Below are 27,624 nucleotides of genomic sequence, written 5' to 3' on the forward strand. Positions count from 1 at the left end.
GATTCGTTTCGTTAGTGTCGCAAGTCGGTCATGATACTTAACAGCACTGCCCAAGATTCCACCGCTTCAAACTTTTCTCCACCTAGCACCATTTCGCTACCACTAACACGCCCGGCCCACGTTGACTACTAGCTATCATGTAATGCGTTTTTGTGATGTTGATCTTGAGTCCGATCCTCGCTGATTCTCTTTTGAAAAGCACGAACGCCTCATTCACTGCCCGACGGTTAATCCCGATATCGTCCGCAAAGCCTCATGATTTCACCGGAAAGCCATGTTCGGACATAATTTGCCACAACTCGTTTCTCTTCACTGAATTGTAGGCTATCTTCATATCTTCAAACAGACGATGAGTCTGTAGGTTGTACTCCCGGAATTTATCTAGGATTTTACGCAGGGTAAACATTTGATCCGTCGTTGATCGGCCCTCTCAAAAATCAGCTTGGTATTCGCCAACGCAGGATCTGTTGAACAGAATTCCAGAAATGATTTTATACGCCGAATCAAGGAGTGTTATCCCTCAGTAATTGACGCACTTCAGTCGATGCCCTTTCTTGTACAAAGGACAAAAGAGACCATCCAACCAACTAATAGGCATTTGTTCTACCTCCCATATCCTCAAAATTATACGGTGACGGAGTTCGTGCAGCTGCTCACTTCCGTGTTTGAAAAATTCGGCCGGGAGCTCGTCCTTTCCAGCAGTTTTGTTGTTCTTCAGCCTATTAATAGCATTCTTTACCAAATCTAGCGTTCAGGTTTCACAGCCTGTTCATCGTCATCGATTTTGATTCTGCTACCAGATCCGTACTTCCGTTATCTCCGTTCAACCATGACTCGAAGTACTCTTTCCACCTGGTGGCCACCATTGCTTTATCCGTCAGCAAGTTTCCTTCGCTTCCTTCCTCCTTCCTCTCTGCTCTGACGGGCACCAGACACCAGCATCCTAGAACCAGGCACCAGGCTAGAAGCTACGTTCGTCTCGACCGTCATTCTCTGGCACTCCTCATCGAACCAACCTTGGTCTTTGTTGAGCAGTATCTACCACTTCTCGCGCTACTGTGCTCACCGTTTCGTGAGAGTCAGCACATATCGCTGAGGTTAATGCTCTCATTGTTCTTGCTAATTCGCTCGTCGAGCTTTTGATGGTAGTCCGCTGCTACATCATCTGCTGGCAGCCGTTGGATATTGAAACGCAACGATTTCCGATTTCTAGAACTCGAAACGGTAGATAATCACACTCGAATTTTGCTTACAAAGAGATAGTGGTCTGAGTCGATATTAGGAGCCATGAAAGTTCTAACATCGATGACGTCGAAAAAATGTCGGCCGTCTACCAGAACATGTTCAATTTGGTTGCAAAGTTCGCCATTTGGGTGTTGCAGGTGTGCTTACGGATATCCTTGCGTGTTTGCATGTTTTGATAGGTGCTACTGATGGCCATCCGCCTGGAAGTAGCAAAGTTCACTAAACGTAAGCCGTTGTCATTGGTAACAGAGTGAATCCTAATCTGCTTCCCGATCACTATGAAGCCGACTCCGTGTTCAGATGTGTAGATGTTGTAAATGGATGCAGTGTTAGCGACGGGATCTACCACTCTGAATTCACGTTCTCCAGATCTTAGCCACCACACTTCCTGAATAGCAACCACGCAATCGCCAACCTTTCGCAATTCACGAGCCAAAAGGCTCACTCGTCCAGGTTCATTTAAGGTCCTGGCAATCCAGGTACCGAGTTTCCAATCATAGTCCTTAATTCGTTGCCAGGTCGGTTGCCGAAAATAACGTTCGTTTCTTTTTCTCTCTCCATTTCTCGTGCTGGGTAATGAATTTGATATGCTACTTTACCGAGTTCGCGCTATCTACATCACGTAACTGGTGCTGACATGCTATATGACGGTCTTTTTCATCATTTGACCCGTGGAAGCATGAGATAGGAACCCAGAGTTGTGTTGGTCGCTCCTTCCTGATTGTCGACTAACCGTCACTCTAGCTGCAGAGTAGCTACTGGTGGAAAATCTCCAAATTAATTTCTGGAAAAATGCCTGTAAGAGCTCCTGGAAGTATTTGCAGAAAAAATCTCTGAGTTAGAAAAAAAATCTGAAGAATAATCGCGTAAGAGGATACAGTGACTTTTAGAACCATTTTGATTAAAAAAAATCAGGAAAAAAAACCTGCTATATGTACTTTATTACCTGTTAGTTACCAGAAGTGGGCAAAATTCGAATATTTTCCGTTGGCTGAAAGGCGGAATTGAAATTATTTGTACCCGCAGCAACAATGATATAGGAAACTTCGTTCGAATTGGCAAAAAGCGTCATGCGTACGCACAAGTGTGCAATTTGAGATTGAGATACAAGGGTTTTACAAAAACAAGATTACTAAAATTTGGTGGATAAATAAGATTAAGCTGATTACAAGTCTTGATCTGAAGCCTAGATTTCAATAATTACACAGCGTAACAAAAATGACACTTTCGCGTGTCTCAAGGATCAAATTATGTGTTTCTAGTAGATTTTGGGTCGCTGAATCTAATGCCGATCTGCAGCACGATGTTGCAGCACGTCACAATTTTTAGCTACAGGTTGCCAAAGTTGTATAAAACACTGTTTTTATTGATGTTCACTTGAAATTTAAGGTATGATTTATCTAACTTTTTTGTGATATAATCTACCAAACATGCTTAATAGGACTTGAATTTTTAATTTAGATACAAATCAGTTGAAATTTTACGATAAAATTTAGCTTAAATCGATTTTTTCCAACATCTTTGCAGTCTTCATATAAAATTCTTCGTTTCTCTTATATGGCAAAATACAATACTTTTCTGAACCACCAAAAAATAACACTTTACCATAGAAAATATTATGAACTTCGTTGATAATTATTGTTCTATACATAAAGTTTGAATTCTGTGACAAATTGAGCAAACAAATTGCCGTACAAGTTGAAAAACTTGCATGCAAGTTGTTTGAAACAGTCAAATTAAGCATTTTCAACAGTCAATATCTCAAAAACTAGACGTGCCATGATATTTCTGAAAACGGCAATGGACTCAGCAACCCTTAATTTAGTAAATAGCGGTATTTTGGTTCTTGAGACAAAACCGTGTTCCGCAGTGTTATTCTTTTAAATGAAGAAAAGAATATTCAAATCAAATTAATGATTTATCTTTTTAACAAGTTAAAGTTGATACTGCTACTGGAATTCCTGAGAACGTCCAAACTTAACGGTCGTAAATTATTATCAAGTGGGAAGTGAAATTAATTTCTTTCCACATCATCCTCTGGTTTCAACCGTCTCCTCCTTGTCAACTCGGACGGCGGAAAATGATAAACGAATTTTTGGTGGTCCTTGTTCGAAGAAATTAATTCTACTCATCCCTTGCATTGTTACTGCTATGTGCATGGAATATCATCATTCCTTTATCTTTATGTTCCAAAAAAATGGAAACGCATGGAACCAATTGTTCGCTGCAATGCACAAACCTCGGTGCATTTGCAAACAATTCCGTTAGGCGGAAATCGAGTGCGGTTTATCGTTTCTTAATGCAGTTTAATGAATCATAATGCCCCGTTGAGTGAATGCGTGTCTGCTCAAACAAAATTAATAATGATTGTCTTTTCTTTCTTCTTCCCAAACAGGCTGGCTGTGATACGGGTCGTATAATCTACGTGTCCGACTCGGTGACACCGGTGCTGAACTACACCCAAAACGAGTGGTACAGTGGAAGTTTCTTCGACCACATCCACCCGGATGACATCGAGAAGGTTCGGGAGCAGCTCTCGACGCAGGAACCATCCAACAGCGGCCGAATATTGGATCTCAAGACGGGCACGGTCAAGAAGGAAGGACATCAATGTAGGTGTTACCATTTCCTTAGTCGATTTTTCTGAACTAATTTCCTTCATCTCTCAAGCAGCATCAATGAGATTATGCATGGGTTCGAGGCGAGGTTTCATCTGTCGGATGCGAATCGGTCCACTGACGCCGGAATCGATGGCCCTGGGTCATCTGAACCGGTTACGACGGAAAAACTCGCTAGGTCCCTCTCCGGACGGTCACAACTACGCGGTCATGCACTGTACCGGCTACATCAAGAACTGGCCTCCAACTGGTGAGTATAACCGTATCCCCTTGTAATATGTTTGGTTCTTTCAAAATTCATCACTCTCCTCAAACATCGATCCCCTATGGAACATTTTCGCTCATTCTCAACCCCGGAATCAAACCTGGAACCTGTGTCCATGACCATGCCAATACAGATATGTTTCCAGGTGTGACGATCGATCGGGGCCAAGACGACGACCTGCACAACACCCACTGCTGCCTGGTGGCGATAGCGCGGCTTCAGATTACCTCCTCTACGACGGCCAACGACCTGAACGCCAACAACCCGAACGAATTCATCTCGCGGCACGCCATGTGCGGGAAGTTCACGTTTGTGGACCAACGGGTGATCGGGGTGCTCGGCTACCAACCGGTGGACCTGCTGAACAAGAGCTGCTACGACTTTTTCCACCCGGACGACATCGCGCACATGAAGGAGAACTTCGAACAGGGTAAGTTTATCAGTATGGTTTTCAGATCATAGGCGTAGCGTAGTGTTTTTCTTAAGATTTTTCGATGAACTTTTCTAAGAATTACTCCAAAATTATTTCTTAATTTTTTAAAGAAAAAATTTGATATTTTTTCGGAGAATCTTCGACGATATTTTAGAAATCGCTCTAAGAATTCTTCTCAAAAATCCCCTTTGAATTACTTCAAGATTTTCAATGTTTTTTTTCTTAAAAGGAGAAATTTTGATCCAAAACACAAGAAAATAACTGTAGGAACCTTTCCGGTATTTTTACAGTGCCCGTTAGATTTTGGCAACATGCCAATAAATTTCATGTTGCCAAATTCTAACGGTTGTTTTTATTGAAACAATTATCACCATAATACCTGATGACCACGAATTGAATTCACCTGATTTAAACATGGAAAGTCTTCGAAAAGACCTACAGAAACAATGAAATTAACAGAATCGGTGACTGACCATTTTTGGTACATTGCCTGATTTTGACACGTTCCCGTACAGGCTCAAAATGCGTAGACTGCATACAATTAGTAGGCGTTTTTTATGAAGTGGACGGATTGAGATTCATTTCTTAGGTGTACGAATTTCGATCCCATTAGGTATGCAATATTGGACAAAACATTGGCAATTTTTTATACAAATTGATCAACTTTGGTAGGCTAGATCTCAGTTATTTACAGACCGATTTGCAAACTTTATCAACTTGTCTTAAAATACAACTTTGCTGATGGTATCTTGAGCTATTCCTAAAACTTTTTGAGTAACGTCAATTTTTGAATTTTGTTAAAAAATTCACTCTAGTCAAACCGTTATTGCTTTTGAACTCGAATTGAAAACATCGAAATATTTATATGTTGTAATTCAAGTAAAGACTGACATTTCATTCAAATCATTTTATGAATAACTGAGATCTAAGCCTTCAAAATTGAACATTTTGTATGGAAAATCGGAATAGTTGCAAATGTATTGTCCAATACTGTATTGTGATTAGTTTAATTCGTTATTTGCTCAATACAAATAAATTATCTTTTGGGACCACGGAATCACCAATCCTGTCAATCATAATCATTCTTAAGGCCTTTTTAAGCCCATGTTCAAAATAGGTAAATTTTATTCGTGATCTATTGCGGTAATAAAAGTTTTAATAAAAACAACCGTTCGATTTGGGCAACATGAAATTTTTGAGCATTTAAATTATATTTAACTAAGACTAGTTTTGATTTTAGATTTGGTGTTATTCAAAGTTATAGTAAGTTTAATTTTGAAGAGAATGAAGCCAAGGTTTCAAAATTGATGGAAAAGTAACAAAGCTATATGGTCGGGGTTCTGCTAAACTGCACCAAGTGCCAAAAACTTTATTCCGAGATATTTTACTTCAAAATCTTATGTGTACTAGATTATCACGGACGATTAATTTATTTTTTTTATAGCTCACATGCGATTAACAGTGTCCAATAAGTAAACCGAAATTAAATATACAAGTAAATCATCATAAATTATCGATGTAGTTGGATTTTATTAAAACATATGAAGCACTCAGTTCGCTCTGGTTGAACAAAAATTGAAAAATATGGTTCTTGGTTCGGTATGGCTGGATGTGTTTCATAGTTTTCAACAACACTAGTAAAATTATAGACTAATTATATTTATCATCACCATGCTTGTTTGAATCCATGTCACAAGTATTTATGTACTATGATTGGGAAGGATTCGTTTGCATTGAATCAAGGTCCTCACGAGTTCATACATAGATTTTAATGATCGAAGAAAACCATGAATTTGCTCTGCCAAAGTGCACCAAGTTGCTCCCATTTGATTCATTTTTGCTGATCAAGTTCACAGTTCAATGCTTGAAGTGTTCACCAGGCATGACCATCATTTCAGCTGTACATTAACCTGCTGATGTTTTACTGCAATATAAAAATAACTAGATAATCTTAAAGTTGTTTGATTTCCATCACCATCAGATAGAACAGAAAAAAAGTTTCATCGAAATTCGAACTCGTGCCTTCTGAGTAGTAATCTAGTGTGCTGCCACTAGGTTATCTTCACTTGTTGAATGAATGGTGATAAACCTGAAACAAGTTATGTGCACTCTGTCTGACGGGGTTCGATGGCGATAATGCAATTTTCAGAACAACTAAAGCGCACCAAGTCCACCTCAGTTGTTCACACAGTATCAGATTAAATTAATTCGTTATTTCATTACGGCTTCTATGTTGTTTGATTAACATACTATATAACAAGCAAATGTAACTATTTATTGCATGTCAATGTCTTCACTTCATGTAAAAATGTGAATTCCAGGTAAACAGTACTCAGTGCGGTTTGGCTGGATAACATTTCAAAGAAAATAGATCAACGCCATCGAAACAATATTAAATTTTAAAACTACAAATGAACTTTAACACTTCACAGAAATTTTCTTCCATAATCCACCAGCAAGAAAGTTTTCTTTTCTTCGAAGAAAATACGCGCCGGAATTCGCCTACTGGTAATAAAATTTTGCACATGTAAACAATACACTCCAATGTAGTTATACCCAGATTTTCATCAATTTTTACCCACGGACCCGCCGACAAAAAAGTTACACGCGGATAAAAATGGTGCTTTTTTTTTCGAGTACAGGCCTTACTTCTCCAAAGTTTTTTTTAGAGATTCTACGAAATACCTTTTTTTATGAAGCATTGTTTAGATAAATCCCGAAAGAAATAACTCGAGTAACGCTGAAGATATTTTTCAGATATCTCTGAATAAATCCGTGAAACACTTTCAGGAACCAGCAACTTTTGTAGAATCCCTGTAAAATAAAACCGTTGAGGATTACTTACTGTTTGTATTGTTGCACCGCAACCAAACCGGATCGCGCCAGTGAGACTCGCGCCTCAACTCGCCTCATTTTGAAATCAGTTTTTTTAGTGAGGCACTGTATTCTTACGATTTTTATGAACACAGCGCACTATTCGCATATTAGCTGCGACGCTCGGGGCCCGAGAAAACAATAATTTTAAATAAATGTTTGTCTTGATCGAATACATAATATAATTCCCTAACTACTAACTTGGTGAATTGCTGACATAATACTCAAACAAATCTTTCAACGGCATATCTCTAAAAGAAATTTTGAAAAAAAAAAATGGTTTGAAAACCTAGGCTAGCTCATCTCGGGGCCTTCAGATCAAAAGTGACTATCTCGGGGATGGGACTCGATCCTCGGCGTGAGAGGTATATGTTCTAATCACTACATCAGATTCGTCGTAGAGAAATCTCACTTATTTTGCACTTGATGAGCAATCACGCCAACATTTAAACAAGGATTCCTGAACGAAATTCATCCACGATACTAAGCCAAAAGCAACAACTTTCAATAAAGCTTATAATAAAAATTATAATAATAAATTATTCTTCCGATTATTCAAATTTTTTTGATGGATTCGTCCTGGACTAAAGGACAGGGACCGACTGTAAATACTCCAGTTTTTAAAACTTGCAGCATTGGAGAAATTCTTGAAAGAATTTTTGAAAAAATTTTATGATCTGGGAAGAAGTATTTAAATTGTTGGAATAGTTGCAGATGTTAATTCTGAACGAATCTAATTAAAACTTTGCAACTCAATCTCAGTTGTTGATGGACCGATCTGAATGCACGTCAGAAATAACTTGAAGTTCAATATACATTTTTAAGTTATTTTTCTAAGCATAATTTCAGAAGCTTTGACTAAATATTATAAACGTTTTATAAGAAAAAATAAAAGCCCTACAAAAAATGTCTTGTAAACTTGTTCATCTCGTCCAAATACATAATTTGCGCAACGGACATTGGAGCCATTTCATCAGCTTTTAAGGTTAAGTAAATTATTAAAATATGTCAAAACATTCACTTAAGTGAAATTGCTTTTAAACTCTTGATTGGTAAAAAAAATCAAAAATATATGTTGAACTTCAAGTGCTGTGAAAATTTCTTTCGAATCGGCCCATAAATAACTACCTATTGTAGACAAACCTTTGGATAAATACCTGGATCTCCTAAAAAATATCAACAAATGATAAATAATCAGAATCAGAAGGAAAGAAACGTTGAATGAATTTTATAATGTATTCTTGCAAAAAAAAATGTTTTTTTTATATATATAAACGACAGGCAATATTAATCAAATAAGACTGTGGAAATATTCAATATTTGAACAATTATCAGGACAAATGTTGGATGAATGATAATAAATCTTCGAGCTGTTTAGTAGAATACCTAAAAGTAGATGAGAAAACGAATTTAGTATTTACTTTACCATTTAATTCCACTAGTAGTACACGACACTGAGGACGGCCTTACAGTTGATGTTGAAATACGCGTATCTGAGCTTTAGCTTGAGCTTGATTGGCCGCCCGTGGATGCTACTCCAGTATCGCCAGATCAGATGCATTTACACAAGAAACCAACCGAATGACTGCTTGGGAGTAACAGACACCCTCAGTGTATAACAGACGATTTCACAAAAATCGAAATGTCTGGGATTCAACCAGTCACCCTCTAGTGCTAATTTCAATACTAAAACAAACTATCAGATATGAAAATTGGGAAGTGCCTCAAGGCGAATTTGTGTGTTTTGGCTATTTTCTACATTCAAAAAATTCTAAAGAGAATTTGGGAAAACGAAAATTAAAATAAATACCACTAGTTGAACGTTTTATTAGTACTTTACAACTTTTGAGAACACTGTAGGCCAATTAGAGATAGTTTTGACCTCATAAAATTGATTTCTGTTCATAAAGTGCTTGTAAATCATACATTTCTCTACAGTTTTATTTCTAAGAGATTCTTGACCTCATGCCTAATCATAAAAATTTAACCTTAGTATCATCGAGAATACGTGTAACTTTTGCGCAAATTACACTTTATATGTAATATTTAGTTGTATTGCAGTTGTTTAAGGTAAATAGTTTTTGTTTTAAACTGAAATTTCGTGATTTTGGAACATTTGTAACAAACTGTAAAAAATCACTGCACTAAGTTCATTTAGATTACCAAACTTTACAACTGTTCAGATTTTAGAGAAATCCGTAGACTAATGCTAATCTCGAATCTTTCATTCCAGTGCTGAAGCAAAAGGGACAGATGTTTTCGGTGATGTACCGGTTCCGGGCGAAAAACAAGGAATGGGTGTGGATGAGAACGCAAGCGTACGCCTTTCTGAATCCCTACACGGACGACATTGAGTACGTGGTGTGTACCAACAGTTCGGCAAAGTGAGTAATCCTCTTTTAGGAGTCTTCCAAGAAAATGTCCTAATCACCCTGTTCTATCACCATTCCAGATCCCTCCACTCGACGCACGACGCCGTGGGGGCGGCCGATCCGGCCGACACGCCCGTATCCTACCAGGCTCCAGGACTGGACTACTCGATGCCAAGCCGGCGCGAAACGACACCCTCTAGTAGTATATACAATCCTCACAACTTGATTTCACACTTGCCATCACAACAACCGCCATCAGCAGCGACAGCCGCGGCCGCCGTGGTAGCCAATGCCTCGATCCAACGGCCCGACAGTGCGCACAACCCGGTGCAATATAGCTATAATCCAACGCCTTCTCCTATCCAGTAAGTTCACTTACTTAGCTTATCCTCATCTATCCGTGATTATGATGTATTCTACATTGTATTGCTGTTTGCGTTTCACGTGCAAATTGTATCTGATTGTGCTTCAATTGCGTTAACACAAACTAATCAAAGGATACTTAGCAATCATGATCTATATCACCGTCAACCTAGCAAAATAAAAAATCAATATTTGACTTCGTCTTCCTTGTGAAAAATCTTACCGCGTTTGGTGTTACCGCATTTCATATTTGCGTTTCAAACGCACACAGCAATACATTGAGAAAAGTTTCCAAATTTCGCGTTTTTTAACCTTTGTTTTACAAGTCGAACATTTATTGAACAGACAGAAGGTTAACAGGCTTTTCATTCCTTCTTTTTTCCGCAGATACGGTTCTCCTGGAACGCCCGGGGCATCCGGTTCGCTGGGACACATCTCCAAAACAAACAACACCTCGCCAACGCCTGCAGCGACCGCATGGTCACTCCGACAGGTAAGGATCACTAAACTTACCAACCCCAAAAGATCGATTGAGTCAGCATCTCATTTCAATTGTTTCCCCCTTCTAGCCCCAACCCGTTACCGAAGGTTACCAGTACAGTGAGCTGAGCCCGAATCGATCACCGACAGGACCCACGTACACGCAGCTTAGCGCAACCGGTTCCCGGCAAACGTCGACATACACGCCATCTTCGGCGCAACCTGGCTCGGGTAAATCATCTTAAATTTCTTCCCCCATCCTCATCATTACGCCATTAAGTTCATTCATGATCCCCGTACATATTCGCAAGAAGAAGAATCAAGCTCTCAAGCGTGGGTCTGTTCACGGAAATGTGACCCCGGTGGGTGCAGTAGCTATTGTCACTCGATAGGAGGTGGTGGTGGTGGTGCATCGCCAACATACGTGGAAACGGTTGTCACGGACCAAGGGCCATCGTCCAGTTGGGCGGCCTCACCCTTGGTCAGTCATAGAGAAATTCATTACTCTCGAAGTGTTCAAGAAAACGAAATGTGGGACTGTGACGTCTTCACGCCAATGATGATGGCGATTGTGTTCATCGTGATCGTCAGTATGTGCTTGCTGTATCGATTTTGAGAATAAAAATTTTAATGGTGATTAAATTGTGCGTAAAATTTAGCAAGGGTCCGCTTTACTACTTAATGATCAAATTACTTCGATACAAAATATCTAAAATTGTATTCAGTAGTTCTACAATATCACATTATAATTATTATAATAGTAGAGGAACTTTGAGTAGCACGGTTATGTAGTAATAATGCTCGTTTTACCTGGTAAAAATACCACTTTATTTTTAAAAACCCTTATGTTCAAGTTTTTGATTCATTGATCTGCGCTACCCAATGTTCCCCTACTTTTCATTTTAGAAGGCATCTCATCGCTGGATTTATTATCACGTAAAAAATATATTTGGTAAGTATAAAATCGACTATACTTAACACTTCTTCTAATAGATTCTATAACATTCCCCAGAAAACCATTCCCCAGAAAACCATTCCCCAGAATTCCGTTCCCCAGAATGAACCATTCCCCAGAAAATCGTTCCCCAGAATGTAACATTCCCCAGAATTCCATTCCCCAGAATGCACCATTCCCCAGAAAGCTATATGAATATCCATTTTTTTCTTTTTTTTTAATTATTGCTTTGCGTGAGTCACTTATGTGGGGGACCAGATAGCCGTAGCGGTAAACGCGCAGCTATTCAGCAAGACCAAGATGAGGGTTGGGTTCGAATCCCACCGGTCGGGTTGAAAATTTTCTCGACTTCCCAGGGCATAGAGTATCTTCGTACCTGCCACACGATATACGCATGCAAAAATGGTCATTGCCATAGTAAGCTCTCAGTTAATGACTGTGGAAGTGCCCATAAGAACACTAAGCTGAGAAGCAGGCTCTGTCCCAGTAGGGACGTAACGCCAGAAAAGAGGAAGAAGAATCACTTATGTGACAGGCTAAGGTCTGATGTGACAAATAAATATGTAGGTAGGAGGGTTAGGGACATAATGAACACACGGGGCGAAATGGACACCCTCTTACTCTCTGGGAATATGCATATTTCAGCAAAACTTTATAAACTGTACGAAATCTGTATTGTATATGAACGTTTTGACGGTATAAAAGTTTACGCTTTGCTTCATTTGTCCTCTGAAATTCTACTATATTTTTTTCTCAGCTTCAAATTAGTTTATAAGCAAAGCGGAGGAATCGGTGGATTTAATTTTAGAGCAAAGAAAGATATTTCCATTCTATGTAAAATAAGCATTTACCTAATGTGTCCAATATGCCCCTATTCATGAGTATTTTGCATATTATAATAATACACCCTTCTTTTAATGCATTCCCATAAAATATACAGACTATATGTTTATTTTTGCATATATAGTGATGCACCCTTCTTTCAGTATTATCTCATTAATGATTTTTTTTTTTTTTTTAAGGCACTCCGTGCTCGTGGCCACTACTGTGCCGGAATCAGTTTTATATGTATCTTCCTTACCGATACAGTTCTATTTTTAACTAATCTATATTTACATCTGCTTTCACTCTCTTCTGCTCTTTTGCTCTCACACCGAGCAGGTAGGAGAGTGCTCTGCTGTTGGTCCAATCGATTTCCATAAGCCATAGTTCATTGCTCTTGCGGTGGTTCGTTTTGCCGTGGTCCTGAGTCGTTTTGAGGCTAGCTGCCTGCGAAGTGGGTCAATTTGTCTCAGTCACCATCTGATACTGACGGAGGATGAATGTGCTCCCCTATGCACGGTCCTCCGTGCGGCGTCTTCTGGTGGCTGGACGGGTTATTTTTTGGAGGGGCTGGGAATTGAATCCATGACCTTCCGCTTATGAAGCGAAAGCGTAACCTCAAGGCTACGGACCCCCCTACTTCTCATTAATGATATAGGCAAAATATATCGATGGAGAGCCCATATAGCATAAGGTCACTTGGCATAAAATGATTTGGTATAAAGTCATTTGCCATCCAGCCATACTTATGCTCCTTCTTTTCAAAAAGGATGTTCTTCATGTCATGCCAAATAGTCATTGGCCAAATGACCATTATATCAAATGGTCCTTGATCATTTAATCAAGCATGCCAAATGCCTTCTTGTCATTTGGTATCCTTACGGAAAATTTTGTCTATATCGTCAACAGGATAAGACTGAAAGAAGGGTGTATCACTATTTTGTGCAAAATTAAACAAGTCATTTGTAATTTAGACTTGACGCAAGAAGGGCGTATCATTTTAATGTGCAGAATAGTAAGTTTTTATTCTGCCGAGTTTACGTAATCATTATATCGGAAACGTATAATATGATACTACGAACGTCTTTATTCTAATCGGTTTAGTCCTAAAAAGTAAGAGATGATGCACCTTCTTAAAACATTGATGAAAAGCTGCATACATCACTACATTTGATAAAAATTGGACATACATGTGAAATTATACATTTGGAAACTACTATACCGAAAGAAGGGTGTACCGTAATCCGGGTAACATTGATCATTTTTTTTTAGTTTTTCCTAATTTTTTCATTTCACAATACAAATGTTACAAGTTTCATATTTTTAAAACAAGTACTGGCACCCACCGCTCCTAGCTATGTACTTTATTTTGTTTTTCGAAAGATTTAATTATGTTTAAATAAATGTTTTAAGTGATTTTTTGATTCAGCTGATACGGGGTAACATTGATCACCCAAGTAAACAACGTTCGCTAATATTGGAAATGTCGTTACTTACTAAAATCAGGGCCCCTGAAGCCGAATATGAAGACCAAACTGTTACAAGTCATTTACTTTTTGAGTTATTTCAAAATTAAAAACACCTTGAACCGCGTAATACGCCTAAACTAGGCAATTTCCTCAGGAAATTCTACATTCGTAATAGTAATTAGTTAATGTTGCCTAATTGAATAAACTTATGAAAGATTTGACAACGGAATCGTTTTCGGCGATGCCATTTTTAGTAACACCCGCATTTTCCTTGATCACATCGTCTGCAGAACTCATGTGAGACATGAATTTTCGGTAGTGTCAGTGAAAATGATAGAAATCATTGTTTCAAAAAGTTGACAAATTTGCGCATGAACTAAACGCAATTTTGACAAAAACCTTAATTATCATTAGCTTATGAATATACGAAAGAGAGGCACCATTCATGGTTCGAAAATGTTTCATCAATAAATCTTTATTTGAACGTTTAACAAGATGAGTCATCCCGATCAATGTTACCCCGGATTACGGTAGCTCTATTTTGTGCAGAGTAGTGATGAGTTGTATATTCTTTTAAATAAATATTGGATATTGTGTTTCCCCATAGACTGATCTATCATTCTTCATAAGTGCCAATAAAAGTGAAAGTACTGTGATAGTTCATTTGCAAATGAAATTTGAATTATGCGTAAAGTGTTCATAACTAGCAGCACCTATGCTAATCTTCTCATGTACTTGTAAACAACTTTGTATGCAGTTTAATTTTCAAGTTTTTTAAATAGATTATTTCAAAACTTTAAAGTAGGTATATAATTTTCTGGGGAATGGTCCATTCTGGGGATTGGTTTTCTGGGGAATGGTTCATTCTGGGGAGTGAAACTCTGGGGAATGGTACATTCTGGGGAATGAGATTCTGGGGAATGGAATTCTGGGGAATGGGTTTCGGGGGAATGGTTTTCTGGGGAATGTTATAGAATCCTTCTAATATGAACTATAATCTCCATTCTGTGGATTCCGTAACCCTGAAGACTGAACTCTACTAGCTGTATTGTTGGGCTACTACTAGAAATTTGTTGGGCTGCAACTTGTCGTAATAAATAAATGCGTAAGAGTGAATCTACGCCGAATGAAGTACTCTCCTCCTCTTCCTGGTACAACTCCGGAGGTTTACTTTTACTTTTACTGGTCCAACCTCCCTCAGAATCTCTCTTGTGCTACTTAATTTCTCCAATTTACTCGGTTCAGAGCTCTTCGTCTCCAATTTCTGAGCAATCATTGTTAGAGGAGAAGTCGTCGATTCACCTAGCTCGTGGCGCTCTTGTATCCGTCAAATTCGAGGCAAACACCTTTCTCAGTCTTAGTGGCTTTCTGGATACTAGAATCGCCAAAGAGATGCGCAGCTCATGATTCATTCTTCTCCTACATACGCGGTTTTTATATGCACCATTGAAGATAGTCCTAAGCAAGCCTATCCTAGCGTTTGCAGGTCTTCTTCGAGCATTGTCCAGTACACGTCTCGTGATCGTAGAGAACTACCATGTTTTGTATATGGTACACTCAGTACAGAGGTGAAGTTTACCAGACCTCAGGGTCTTGCTCATAATAGGCACGACTTCCATCTGGTGCAGTTGCAGCTCGAAGTCACCAATGATCCTATATTTTTTATGTTTGCCCGTAGAACAAATAAGTGAACTACATTTTTCTCAAAGGTTGCCTTATATTGACTGAATAGTTTATACAGTCGACTCTCAACAACACGATATCGAGATAGGGACACATAGCACAATTTTTTAAAGAATACCAAGGCTGGTCCACTGACACATTATGCAGCTCACAGACGACTCCGACTGACTAACATTGACTCCGCCACCATGATGATGCTCATGTTGGTGCTATTTTTGACAGTGTGTGATGCTGCTTAACGATCTAATTTGCAAGTTGTTGAAACCGATTGGACGATTGGCAAATCGGTCACCAAAATCAAACGAGTTTTATTTTGCTCAAACCACCGGTGGACGGAGTCAAATGATTGACGCACAGCTCGAACTATCTGTAGGGATGTTGCACGAACATCGAGGTCAGCATGTGGAATTGAAGCTTCGGCGTCCCATGAACTGCTGGTGCAGAAGATAGGTGGCAAGTCAAAATGCGTGAATTTACGCAGCGTCGACGCCATGATGATCTTGCAAATGTGCCAATGTGCACTCTTGAGTTGTTTCTGTATATTCTACTAGCGTTTTCCCATAATCTTTTACCTTTTTTAAGCAAATCCATCAGCAGTTCTCTCTGTAATTCCATTAAAAGCTCAATAAGGAATTCCTCCAGGGATTGTACCAGGAATTTCTACAAGGAATCCATCAGGAATTTCATCAGGAATTCTTCCAGGTCATGCTGCAGGAAGCTCTTTAGGAGTTCTATCGAAATTTCTTCACAGATTTCATCGGTAATTGTTTCATGATTCTACCAGGTGTTCCTCCAGAAATTTAATCTAGATTTTGTCCAGTGATTTAACTAGGAATTCCTGTAAGGATTCCTTTAGAAGTTCTTTCAAAAGTTTACCCGGAATTCTTCACGGGATTGCATCAGGAGTTCCTCTAGGGATCCCTTTAAAACAGGGTGTCTACTCGTTTACATAAATGAAATTCCTTGAAATTTCCAGGTTTTTTCCAGGTTCTACAAAATAATTCCAGGTTTAAGAAATACTTAAATTTCAGATATACAAAAAGTTTTTGACATAATTATTTGATTCAAAATTTTGTAATACATGTTGAAGCTATTTCAAGGTGGCTGAAGTTTTTGTCAATTGAATTGTATTTGATACAAAACCTTAATTATATTTGATAACAAGACTTATTTTTATATCGCTTGTGAGAGCTCTGATCATCATCGTAAACTGAACGGAACTTCAATGTGCTTCAGTATGCTTAACCCTTGAACTTTATTGATTACAGCGTACTTGTGCAAAAACAGATAATGCACTATTCATTTTTGGCCCGCGTTTAGGGAAGAAATCTCAAATGGTATTCATGGGCAGTTTGGATACTTAAGACATCTAAATGGGCAAAAAAAAATACATACAGATGCCTATGACAATATTTCACAATTATATTTACATGTCGTAAAACGTGTTTTTCGACATTTTTTTCAATTATTTTCTCAAGGAATTTCTCCAGAAATTATTTCAAGTATTTGCTCAAAGATCCAGATGTTACTCTGGATATTTACTCAGGCTAGGATAGATGGATCTTCTTCTTCTTCTTTCTGGCGTTACGTCCCCACTGGGACAGAGCCTGCTTCTCAGCATAGTGTTCTAATGAGCACTTCCACAGTTATTAACTGGAAGCTTACTATGCCAATGACCATTTTTGCATGCGTATATCGTGTGGCAGGTACGAAGATACTTGATGCCCTGGGAAGTCGAGAAAATTTCCAACCCGAAAAGATCCTCGACCGGTGGGATTCGAACCCACGACCCTCAGCTTGGTCTTGCTGAATAGCTGCGCGTTTCTCCAGGAGTTCATGCAGTGATTATTTCCTATGGAATCCCTTCGAGAATTTTCCTAAGGAACTCGTAAAAGAATTTTGTTTTAAATATCTCAAAAACACAACCTAGTTTTTGCCAAATACAACCGCAGGAATTCACTCCGAGATCGTAAGGAATGTCTTTACTGATTCTTTCCGATGTTTTTCAAGAAAACCCCAAGTCCTTCAAGATTCAATCCAGTGATTCTTCCATCGATTTTCCTAGGACATCCTCTAAGATTTCCGTTTAGAGCTGTGTGTGTGTGTGTGATACAATCCACCTCCCACTGGCCGGCAGTGCTTTTATGGAAGAAAATTGTATGCATGTATTTAATGATACCCTTCGATATCTTTATATCTGCAGACAATTTTAGCCCAGGAGATGAAAGGTGATAGCTCTACTGAAATTCCAACGACCCATTTCAAGAATGGCAGTAAATACACACACATTCTGAGGTCATTTTTATTTACAGTAAGCCCCGCATAAAAACATCCAGATATCAAATGGATATATGCAATGTTTTTACACTTCCCGAATCGAAAATTATATTTTCGACCCTGGCACGTATTTAGTTTGAATTGGTAATAAGTGAGTAAAGTAAACAATAATAAAGAACGATTTTACCAGGATGTGAAGCAGTTTTTCTCCGTCGCCGCACTGGGGTTTCCGTAAAATACTATACACTTTTTCACTGCACTCCACGCATAACACGTTCGATCCTGACCGCATCACCCGCCCCGCAGGAGCAAGCGTCGCAGTCAAAGGATCACACACTACTGCAAAACAGGGGAAAAAATTCTCCGGCAACGAAAATACGCGCGAATCGGTCAGAAAAATCAATCGGACGACGCAAAACCGAACTGTCCTGCTTGGGCTTCACAAAGCACTACCCAGCAAGACGCTCCAAAACAGGGGAAACAAAATTCTCCGGCAACGAAAATACGCGCGAATCCGTCAGAAAAATCAATCGGACCCTCTAAGATTTCCGTTTAGAGCTTCTTCAAAAATTCATCCAGGAGTTTCACCAAAGATGCGTCTAGGGATTTCTTAAAAATTTTCCTTCATAATTTCTTTAAGATTTCAACTTCAAATTTTTCTAAGGATGACTCCAGGAATTACTCAGATTACTCCAGGATTTTACTGTAGGAAATCTTTGAAATTTCTCAAGGAAGTCTTTAAAGATTTGTCCAAGTATTCTTCCAGGATTTTTTCTAGGCATTTCTGCATGAAAATGTAAATTATTTTTTTCAGAATTTTTTTTCAGCAATCTCTGATGAAACTTGTGTAAGCTTTTAAGGCCCCCAGTTACTAGAAGAAGTCATAGACCCTTGAGGAATTTTTAGAAGATTTTCTTGTTAAATTGTTGGGATAATTAAAAAAACAAAAAAAAAAATGTGTATAATTTTATGGCAAAATACAACCGTGTTAATTAGTATGGAACCTTGAACTTTTATCACTTTTGTTAGTTCCATGGGGTCTTTTGAGAAATGTTTGGAAGAACTGCAGTTGTAAGTGAATGAAAAACCGAATTTAGTACTATACCATTTAATTCCTCTAGAGTTTGTATCCTTTGACAGATACGCGTATTTCGACCTCAACTGTAAGGCCGTCTTTAGTATCGTGTACTAGACTCGACTTCAGTTGTAATTATTCGATGAAATTCTGGAGTAATTTTTAGAAAAAAACATCTTGTCGGGTTTAAAAAAAAACCTCTGAACAGTTTCTTTCAAATACTCTGGAATTAACCTTTGCAGTTTTTCTTGGAAAAAACACAGTTAACATCCTTAGAAGATCTCCTAGAGTTACAACTAGAAAACAACTAGAAGGATTAATGGAAAAATATCGAGAGAAAGTCCTAATATAGTAGATGAAAAAACCGAATTTAGTACTATATCATTTAATTCCACTAGAGTTTGTATCCTTTGACAGATACGCGTATTTCGACCTCAACTGTAAGGCCGTCTTCAGTGTCGTGTACTAGACTCGACATCCGTTACACGACACTGAAGACGGCCTTACAGTTGATGTCGAAATACGCGTATCTGTCAAAGGGCATAAACTCTAGTGGATTTAAATGGTATAGTACTAAATTCGGTTTTTTCATCTACTTTTAGGTATTCTACTAAACAGCTCGAAGATTTATTATCCTAATATAGTGTTTCCCGGAGCAAATTCTGGACAAACTACTTAAGATCTTCTATAAAAATCTCTGGGAATCTAAGAAATCTGGGAATATCTAAGAGAATTGATCAAGGAATCTCTAGAAGAATTTTTGGAGAGATCCCGATAGGAATCCCTGGAAGTATTCCAGATGAAATCTCCGGAAAAACAACTAGGATTGTTCCTGATGGGTTTCCTCGAGAAATTTTAGATTAAAATTTTGAAAAATTAGTTGAAAAGTCTCATAACAGTCTCTCAAGGTTTCTCTGGTGCCTACATAATTTTGCAACAAAATTCACTGCAAGCAAGATATGGAAAAAAAAGTGACTTTAGAAACCATTTTGATTGAAAAAAGACTTCAGAGACCTTTCATCAAAAACAGAGACAATCATGTCTTGGGAAGTCGATAAGATTCACTGAACAGCTAAAGGAGCGTTTTGATAGCGGCGCAGTCGAAATTTTGTGGAGAGTTTTTACGTCAAAATCCTTTGTCATTCTACCATGAATTACTTCCTCGAAGAAATTTCCTTGATTGTTAATGAAATTCCCTGAGAATTCCAGGTTTTTTTTCTAGGTTTAACAACGTTACCTGATTATTTCAGGTTTTACAGGTTTTTCTAGATAGTAGACACCCTGTAAAAGTTCTCCATCAGGAGAACTTTAAAAGTTTCCATCAGAAGTTATTGTGATGATTTCACCAGGAACTCCTTCAGAAATTCCACCAGGACCTCAATCAAAGTTCCTCTAGAGATTCCTCCAGGGGTTCTTCTAGGGATATCATAAGGAGTTCCTCTATGGATTCTATCAGGAGCTCCTGTAGGGATTCCATCAGGGATGCTTCCACGTATTTCATCAGGAGCTCCTACAATGATTCCATCAGGAGTTCCTCCCAGGAATTCATTAGGAGTTCTTTTAGGGATTCTATCAGAGGTAATTTTAGGGCTTCCATCAGAGTTCATCTGGGGATTTCATCAGGACTTCTTCCTGGGGAGATTCCACCTGGAATTCCTCAAGAAATTCCTTCAGGAGTTCCTCCGGATATTATTTCAGGAGTTCCTCGAGGAATCTTATCAGCATCAGGAATCATCAGCAATCCCTCCAAGGATTTCATCAGGAGTACCTATAAGGGTTCCATCATTAGTTTTTCTAGTGATTTAATCAGGAGGTCCTCAAATGATTTAATCTGGAGTTCCTGCAGGAATATCTTCAGGAATTCCTCCAAAGATTCCATCAGGAGCTCCTCCAGGGATTCTATCAGGAGTGCCACCTGGAATTCCTACAGAGATTATATCAGGGGTTCCTCAAGACTGTATAAGTAGTTCATCAGGAATTTCTTTAGGAATCTCATCAGTATTTTTTTCAGAAATTTCAACAGGAGTTCCTATAGTTTCTATAGAAGTTTTTTCAGAGATTCCACCTGGAACTCTTCCAGAGATTACATCAGAAGTTTTTCTAGCAATTGCACCAGAAATTCTTCGGGAGATTGCATCAGGAGTTCTTTTAGGGATTTCATTAGCAGTTCCTTTGGATATTCCACCTGGAATTCCTCCAGGCATTCTATCAAAAGGATCTGTAGGGATTCCATTAGGAGTTCCTTCAGAGATGATTGCACCAGTAATTTCTCTAGAAATTATATCAGGGGTACCTTAAGGAATTCCATCTGAATTTCTTTCTGGAATTTTATACGCAGTTCTGCCAGGCATATTATCAGGGATCCATTTAGGGATTTTGTCAGGAGTACCTATAGAGATCCCGTCCGGAGTTCTTTCAGAGATTCCTTGAGGAGTTCTTCCATGGGTTACATCAGAAGTTCTTCTAGGGATTACAGCAAGAGTTCCTCAAGAGATTCCACCAGGAGTTTTTCTAGGGAGTATATCAGGAGTTCTTCCAGGTTCCCATTAGGAGCTCATTCAGAGATTCTTCCTGGAATTCATACAGGAATTTTATAAAGTTTTTTTTTTGGGTTTTTGATGACATCTTGCACTTGAGAGCAGGAGTGGGAGTCGGCACATCAATCTCGTTCGCCGTACCGAAATGGCTATCTCTTGCCATCATGGAGTTTGCCTACCACATTAAGGTGTTCATTGTTGCGCTGCTTCCACCTTTTAATGACTCATGCTTGTCGGCCAATAAACCTACATCATTCCGAATCATTGCGGAATGCGTTGAGCTTTCTTTCAGCTGTTCCATTTTTTTTACATTCCATCTCGTCCAAGCGACTATCATGACCCGAAAAGAATGAATTTATGTTTGATACAGTGCTGAGAAATCGCGTTCTCCCGATATATGATACCCCTTGTAGTCAGGTGTGATTTCGAGCAGTTCAGCAGTTCAAAAGTCTGCTTCTTTCTGCATTCCAAGTATCAGTTTCTAATCATAGTCCTTACATGGTTATCATGTCCCTTCGTTTATCTTCTTTTCCGTTGATAGTACTACCCAAGTAACCACTAGCCCGCTAGTTCGCCTTTTTGTGCTTATAGGGCTATTATACGGCGAATATAGGGCATGTCAGCTGTATTATAGCACTACATTGGCACGCAGGGCGAATTAAAGTGCTATTTGGTTATTTGGGTATCCCCAACCCGGCAATCAAGTACAGCTTGATTACAATTTTCCATAGCTCTTTGCGGTCGATCATAAGCCGTATTAAAATCGATGAACATGTGATCAGTTGCGACTTGCTGTTCACGGCATTTCTGGAGGTTTTGCCGTACAGTGAAGATTTGGTCCGTCATCGAGCAACCCTTGATGAAACCTGCTTGATGACTTCCTACAAACTTATTTGCTATTGGTGATAGTCGACAGGAGATAATCTGGGATAGCACTTTGAAGGCGGCATTTAGGATAGTGATCATACGATAGTTTTCACATTCCTGTTTGTCGCCCTTCTTGTAGATAGGGCACTCTTCCGGCTGCTGTTTCGTTTCCCAGATCAGCCAGGTAGACAGGCGGCCAACCTCTCCGGGCCCATTTTGATGAGTTCAGCTCCAATGCCATCCTTACCAGCGGCCTTGTCATTCTTGAGCTGGTTGATGGCATCCTTAACTTCCCTCAATGTGGGGACAGGTTGGTTTCCTTCATCCGCCGTGCTGACGTAGTCACTTCCTCCGCAGTCGTGACCCTCTGCGCCTGTGTTCTTCGTGTCCTTCAGGTGTTCATCATAGTGCTGCTTCCACCTTTCGATCACCTCACGTTCGTTTGTCAGGATGCTTCCATCCTTATCCCTACACATTCGCGGCACCAAGCCTTTTTGGGATGCGTTAAGCTTCTCGTATAACTTTCGCTTTCTTGTGAACGATGCAGCTGCTCCATTTCTTCAAATTCCGCTTCTTCAAGGCGGCGCTTTTTATCCCGGAATATGCGGGTTTGCTGCTTTCGTTTTCTTTTATATCGCTCCAAGTTTTGTCACGTTCCTTGCTGCAGCGTTGCAGCCCGCGCTGCATCCATCTCATCAAACCATTTTGTGTGTTTTAAAACCTCCCATAAAACTAACTTATGAAGTCTCATTCCATCCATCGTGCTAACATTTCCATTTGCCATCTTCTTCCCCATTCAGGTATCTGGACCGGATGGCAGGCGCATCACCCGGCAGCCCCGGAACCAATGCAGACCAGCAGTAGTAGCGCAAGTGGGGCCGGCGGTGGAGGTGGCAGCAGTAGCAATAGTTCTGCCAGCACCGCCCCTCCGCACTTATCGCAACAGGACATCCCGCCTGAGCATGCTCAACACATGCAACAGCATCATCCGGCTCTGCAGCATGGCCACGGTCCGCATCAGCAGCACCACGGGCACCATCCAGGACATCCGCAGCACCATCCCCATCATCCGCACCATGCGGTAGCGGCAGCGCATCAGGTTCATCACCCGGGTCATCATCCGGGGCAGCACCACCCAGGGCAGGGCCACGAACTGTCCGATATGCTGCAGATGCTGGACCAGAGCGGGGCCACCTCGTTTGAAGATCTGAACATCCACATGTTCAACACGCCATTCGAATGAAATTTGTTGTACTATGGTTATAACAACTATAACCAGACGGCAGCGGCGGCGGCATCCTATCACAGTGGGAGCGGAAGCGGAAGTGGACTAGGCAATGGAACGGGGATCAGCGGCGGCGGAGCAGGAGGGTTTGTTGGGGGACTCACCAATGGGAACCATGGGGTCACTGCAACGGCTGCTGCCGGCGGTTTGGCCGGCTTTGGGGGCTACATCAATGAACAAATGTAAATAGTTCTGTGGACTCTTTTTGTTCGGTTTTCTCCACGAAATTATACATAGTAGCTAAAATGGCGGCGATTGGAAGAGCTTTAATTTATTGTTTAAAATTAAACCAGATAATTACTAACACACGCTCAATAGATGTCCCCTTTTTCAGAAATAGAACTTTTATCTCACACTTTTATTCAACTCATTGCCGTGATTTTCGTAACGTCTCTCTCTACAACAAAGATCTGCCAATCGACCACGGAACAACCGGAGCAAATAAAAAAAAAGACGCTGACTATTTTGGAGAGGGCAAATCTAATTTAAATTTTTTAAACATTCATCCAGGACTTTTTGAGGTTCATAGAAGATAGAAGCAAAATCAAAATCAACGAAGAAAAAACAGATGTTTAAGGCTATTATTAGAAGTATAAGAGATGGAGCAAGGGGCGAAACAAGCGATGGAAAACGAGTTAAGGAAACGTATATAGCTGTAATTGTATTTGTTTTATCGTTAGGCTTTCCTTTTCACGTTTTTCGAGCGCAAACAAAAAACAGGTAAAGTCGATTTTTAGTACTTTTTAAATAAGTATAAACAGAATTTTGATTATAAGCTTTCCTAGACCCGGAAGATTAAAATTTAAAATGATGCATTCAAAAGCGGCAAACATTGTGTTCAATTACAAGCAAAGCTTACAAACAATAGTCACAGACATTTCTTTTTCGTTTTCAAACGAATTTCGATCAGGAGCCCCTAACATTGTTCTCATCCAAAGTTCACATCAAGCAGAAGGAAATTAGAAACATTTTCACTAGTTTATTGTCTTGATAATTTTGTGGGAACAAAGGTGTGGCCGTAGCCCCAAAAGTTTCACGCTAAAACGATCACACAGCCACTGCACTAGAGTGCGGCTTTCCTTTCGAAAATTCTCAAAACTAAAAGTTCGTGTTCTCTTCTGAATGCACATCCCATCAGAAGAAATACATCAAAGCTTTGGCCATGAATATTAATCAATTTGTAAGTTATAAAATATGACTTTTAGTAGATTATTTTCCATCAATTTATATCTACAACATCATTTATTTTTTCAAATTTAAGTTTATGACAAGTTTGTAGAATATCATATTTGTCAACCTGATTGTTTTTGAAAATAATTCGATTGCTTTTGTACAGCTCTGAGATTTCTAATCTTTGTCTTAGTTATTTAACAACAACTACTAAAAACACGATTTTTTTTTTCTATGACACGTTTTCCAGATGTTTAAGCGTTAATACCAAAGCTGATTTTGTTTATTCTCATTGTCAATCTTTTGAGGTGTTAGCAAAAGTTTTTATTTAATTGTAAAACATTTTTGCATTTAAAAAAGGCATTATTCAACTTGTAGCCTTGGGTTTGGTTGAGTATTCATAAAGTTATAAAAACACTAAAAATAAGTTGGAAAATAACAATGCTATGAAAATTTCACTTGAGGTCATATTTTATAACTTGAATATTCACCTTCAAGACACTTGCACCATATCTAAATTATCTTTAGTTCAAACTTTAACATTTATCTTTAGATGTGATTTGAATACAGAAGACCACAATGTTTTACGATTTTTTGAAAAATAAACCGCACCTTAGTGTAAGTTTACTTAAACGACTGAAGTCTTGGTTTAGTCTACAGCATTTTCAGAAGACAGAAAACTAGTGAAAAGGTTGTATCACCATTTTACTTTTCAGCAACACTTGTGCCCATGTTTAATTAGATAAAAAATCACAAGAACAAAGCAATGTTCATAGCTTGCATAAGAATTATTATTACATGTATTAGTATAAAATTTGTTAACACATACTTTCGTCTCAATTCCACTCAGCATCATCATTAGGTATCAAAAAAAAAATCAGTCATGAATCTTGCTAGTTTGAATGGGGATTGGAGCGAACAACTGGAACTTGCTTGATTCAAACAAATTGTATAAAGATAGTAAGAGAGAAGTAGCAGAAAATGATCAAACTCCATTTTGCATTACACAAAAAAAACCCTATATCATTAAAGTAAAGTCAAGACAAAATTCCTATTGAGTATGGCATCCGGCAGGCGAAACAAGTTTTTTGAATAAAAAAAAATCGAAAGGAAGCAGTTCAGCATTCGTTATCTAAACTGTAAGAAATTATTACTCTTTAAGCTCAGCAAACAAGGCATACCCGTGAATTGCTAGGTCTAAACGCTAAAGTATAAGTCTTGAAATTTTATTAAAAAAGAAACGAAAAAAAAAACAGCGATTCATCGGGAGCTAGGGATAAATTGAGAAACTAAAACAATTTAATTTTGGATGACCGCTTAGATTATGTAACCGTAGGCTTAATGAACAACCATTAACTTAATTTAATTATGAAAAGAGAAAGAGAGAGATAGAGAGTGTTGTATAAATCTAGAGACGCTGAATGATTCCTAACAATTGATTATATTTTCATCCCACGATCGAAATAGTTACAGCAATAGAACATAGGTTGGACCATTATCTTCCTCTACATTTTAGGAACGCAACAATACTGCAACAACGCCATCTGTTTTATCGTTTGATTGTTTTTTTTTTTTTTTTTGGTAGGATTATTTTAAACGTACATTTCCTATTATACATATAAAGAAAAGCTTGCATATGCAACCTGAATTGACTGTTTTCATTACAAGTCGGAAGCAGCTGACGGAAGCGCCTTTGTTGAAATCAACACGGCGCTCTCACGAATTATTCCTAGTTATTCAACCCAACACACAATTACTGTAAAGCATTTAATTTAGTTAAACAAAACAGGCAAATCCGACGGAAAGCAGCCCACAACCGAATAATTTATTTGTAAAGTAGATAAATTGATTCTAATGTCTTTTGTTTTCTTCAGACAATGAGAATCGTCCACACGGTCCGCTTTCCTTCAATCGAGAAGAGTTATGGGACTATGTGGAATGATACCAGAGAAAGTGGTTTCTTCCTGAATATGAAAGCAAAGAAAAGCATGAATATATTTTTTTCGACAAGCAATTCAAGTCTTCAGTAAAAAAAAACAACCACACGCATACACTCACAAACAAGACCCGAAATGGATTATTTTTTTGTGATTTTTACAACTGCTTGACTGTGTGAAGAAGGGAAATAAGCATCATGTTCGCAGTTTTATCAACTGAAGGCAGATTGTGCGAATGATTGGGAAATGAAGAATAGAAATGAAAGTAAACGAAAAACTTAGCTATCCATTTGTATAAAAAGAAGAAAAAAATCACCAGATTGTATAAGCGACAGAAATGTACTCTTTTTGAAATATGGGAAAAGAAGAAAAGATATCAAAAATAAAAACGATATAACGTTTAATAAAAATCATAATACACGGCGTTTGTTTTATCCGAAACTTCTTGTTTGTGAATTTAGGTCCCGACTGGGACAAATTCTGCTTCTCAGCTTAGTGTTCTTATTATCACTTCCACCTGGGATGTTTGAGATTTGAACTAGTCAATTAAATTAATTAATTATCAATTAAACCCATTTAATTTTTATTGACAGTTACTCTTAGGCTGGCCAAAACCGGTGCTTTTACCCTATGTTGTCTTTGCTTCCACATTTATCAACTGAGAGCTTTCTTTGTCAATTGACTATTTTTGCATGTGTATATCGTGCGGCAGGTACGAAGATACTCTATGCCCTAGGAAGTCGGAAAATTTTGCGACCCGAAAAGATCTTCGACGGATGGGATTCGAACCCACTACCCTCAGCTTGGTCATGATGAATAGCTGCGCGTTCACCACTACGGCTATCTGGATCCCGATCTTATCCAAAACATCCGTGCTAAATAAACTGCCCTTCTACG

General features: G+C 38.8%; 1 protein-coding gene across 5 annotated transcripts in view; it reads left to right on the forward strand.

The window, feature by feature from the left end:
• LOC5573241 (aryl hydrocarbon receptor nuclear translocator homolog) overlaps window positions 1-27,022 on the forward strand; it is a 675,904-nt gene extending 648,882 nt beyond the window's left edge. For 4 of the 5 annotated variants that reach the window (XM_021847210.1, XM_021847206.1, XM_021847207.1 and 1 more), the window contains exons 6-13: window positions 3,641-3,857; window positions 3,919-4,113; window positions 4,262-4,558; window positions 9,669-9,819; window positions 9,888-10,172; window positions 10,558-10,663; window positions 10,740-10,881; window positions 23,136-27,022. In XM_021847210.1, coding sequence (XP_021702902.1) covers window positions 3,641-3,857; window positions 3,919-4,113; window positions 4,262-4,558; window positions 9,669-9,819; window positions 9,888-10,172; window positions 10,558-10,663; window positions 10,740-10,881; window positions 23,136-23,578 — 1,836 coding nt within the window. In that variant the 3' untranslated portion in view covers window positions 23,579-27,022. The remainder of the gene's footprint in view (window positions 1-3,640; window positions 3,858-3,918; window positions 4,114-4,261; window positions 4,559-9,668; window positions 9,820-9,887; window positions 10,173-10,557; window positions 10,664-10,739; window positions 10,882-23,135) is intronic. The other variant, XM_021847209.1, reaches the window with a different exon arrangement.
• The last annotated feature ends 602 nt before the right edge of the window (window positions 27,023-27,624 follow it).

Source organism: Aedes aegypti, chromosome 2 (genome assembly GCF_002204515.2).
Source record: "Aedes aegypti strain LVP_AGWG chromosome 2, AaegL5.0 Primary Assembly, whole genome shotgun sequence".
NCBI classification, from domain to species: Eukaryota; Metazoa; Arthropoda; class Insecta; order Diptera; family Culicidae; genus Aedes; species Aedes aegypti.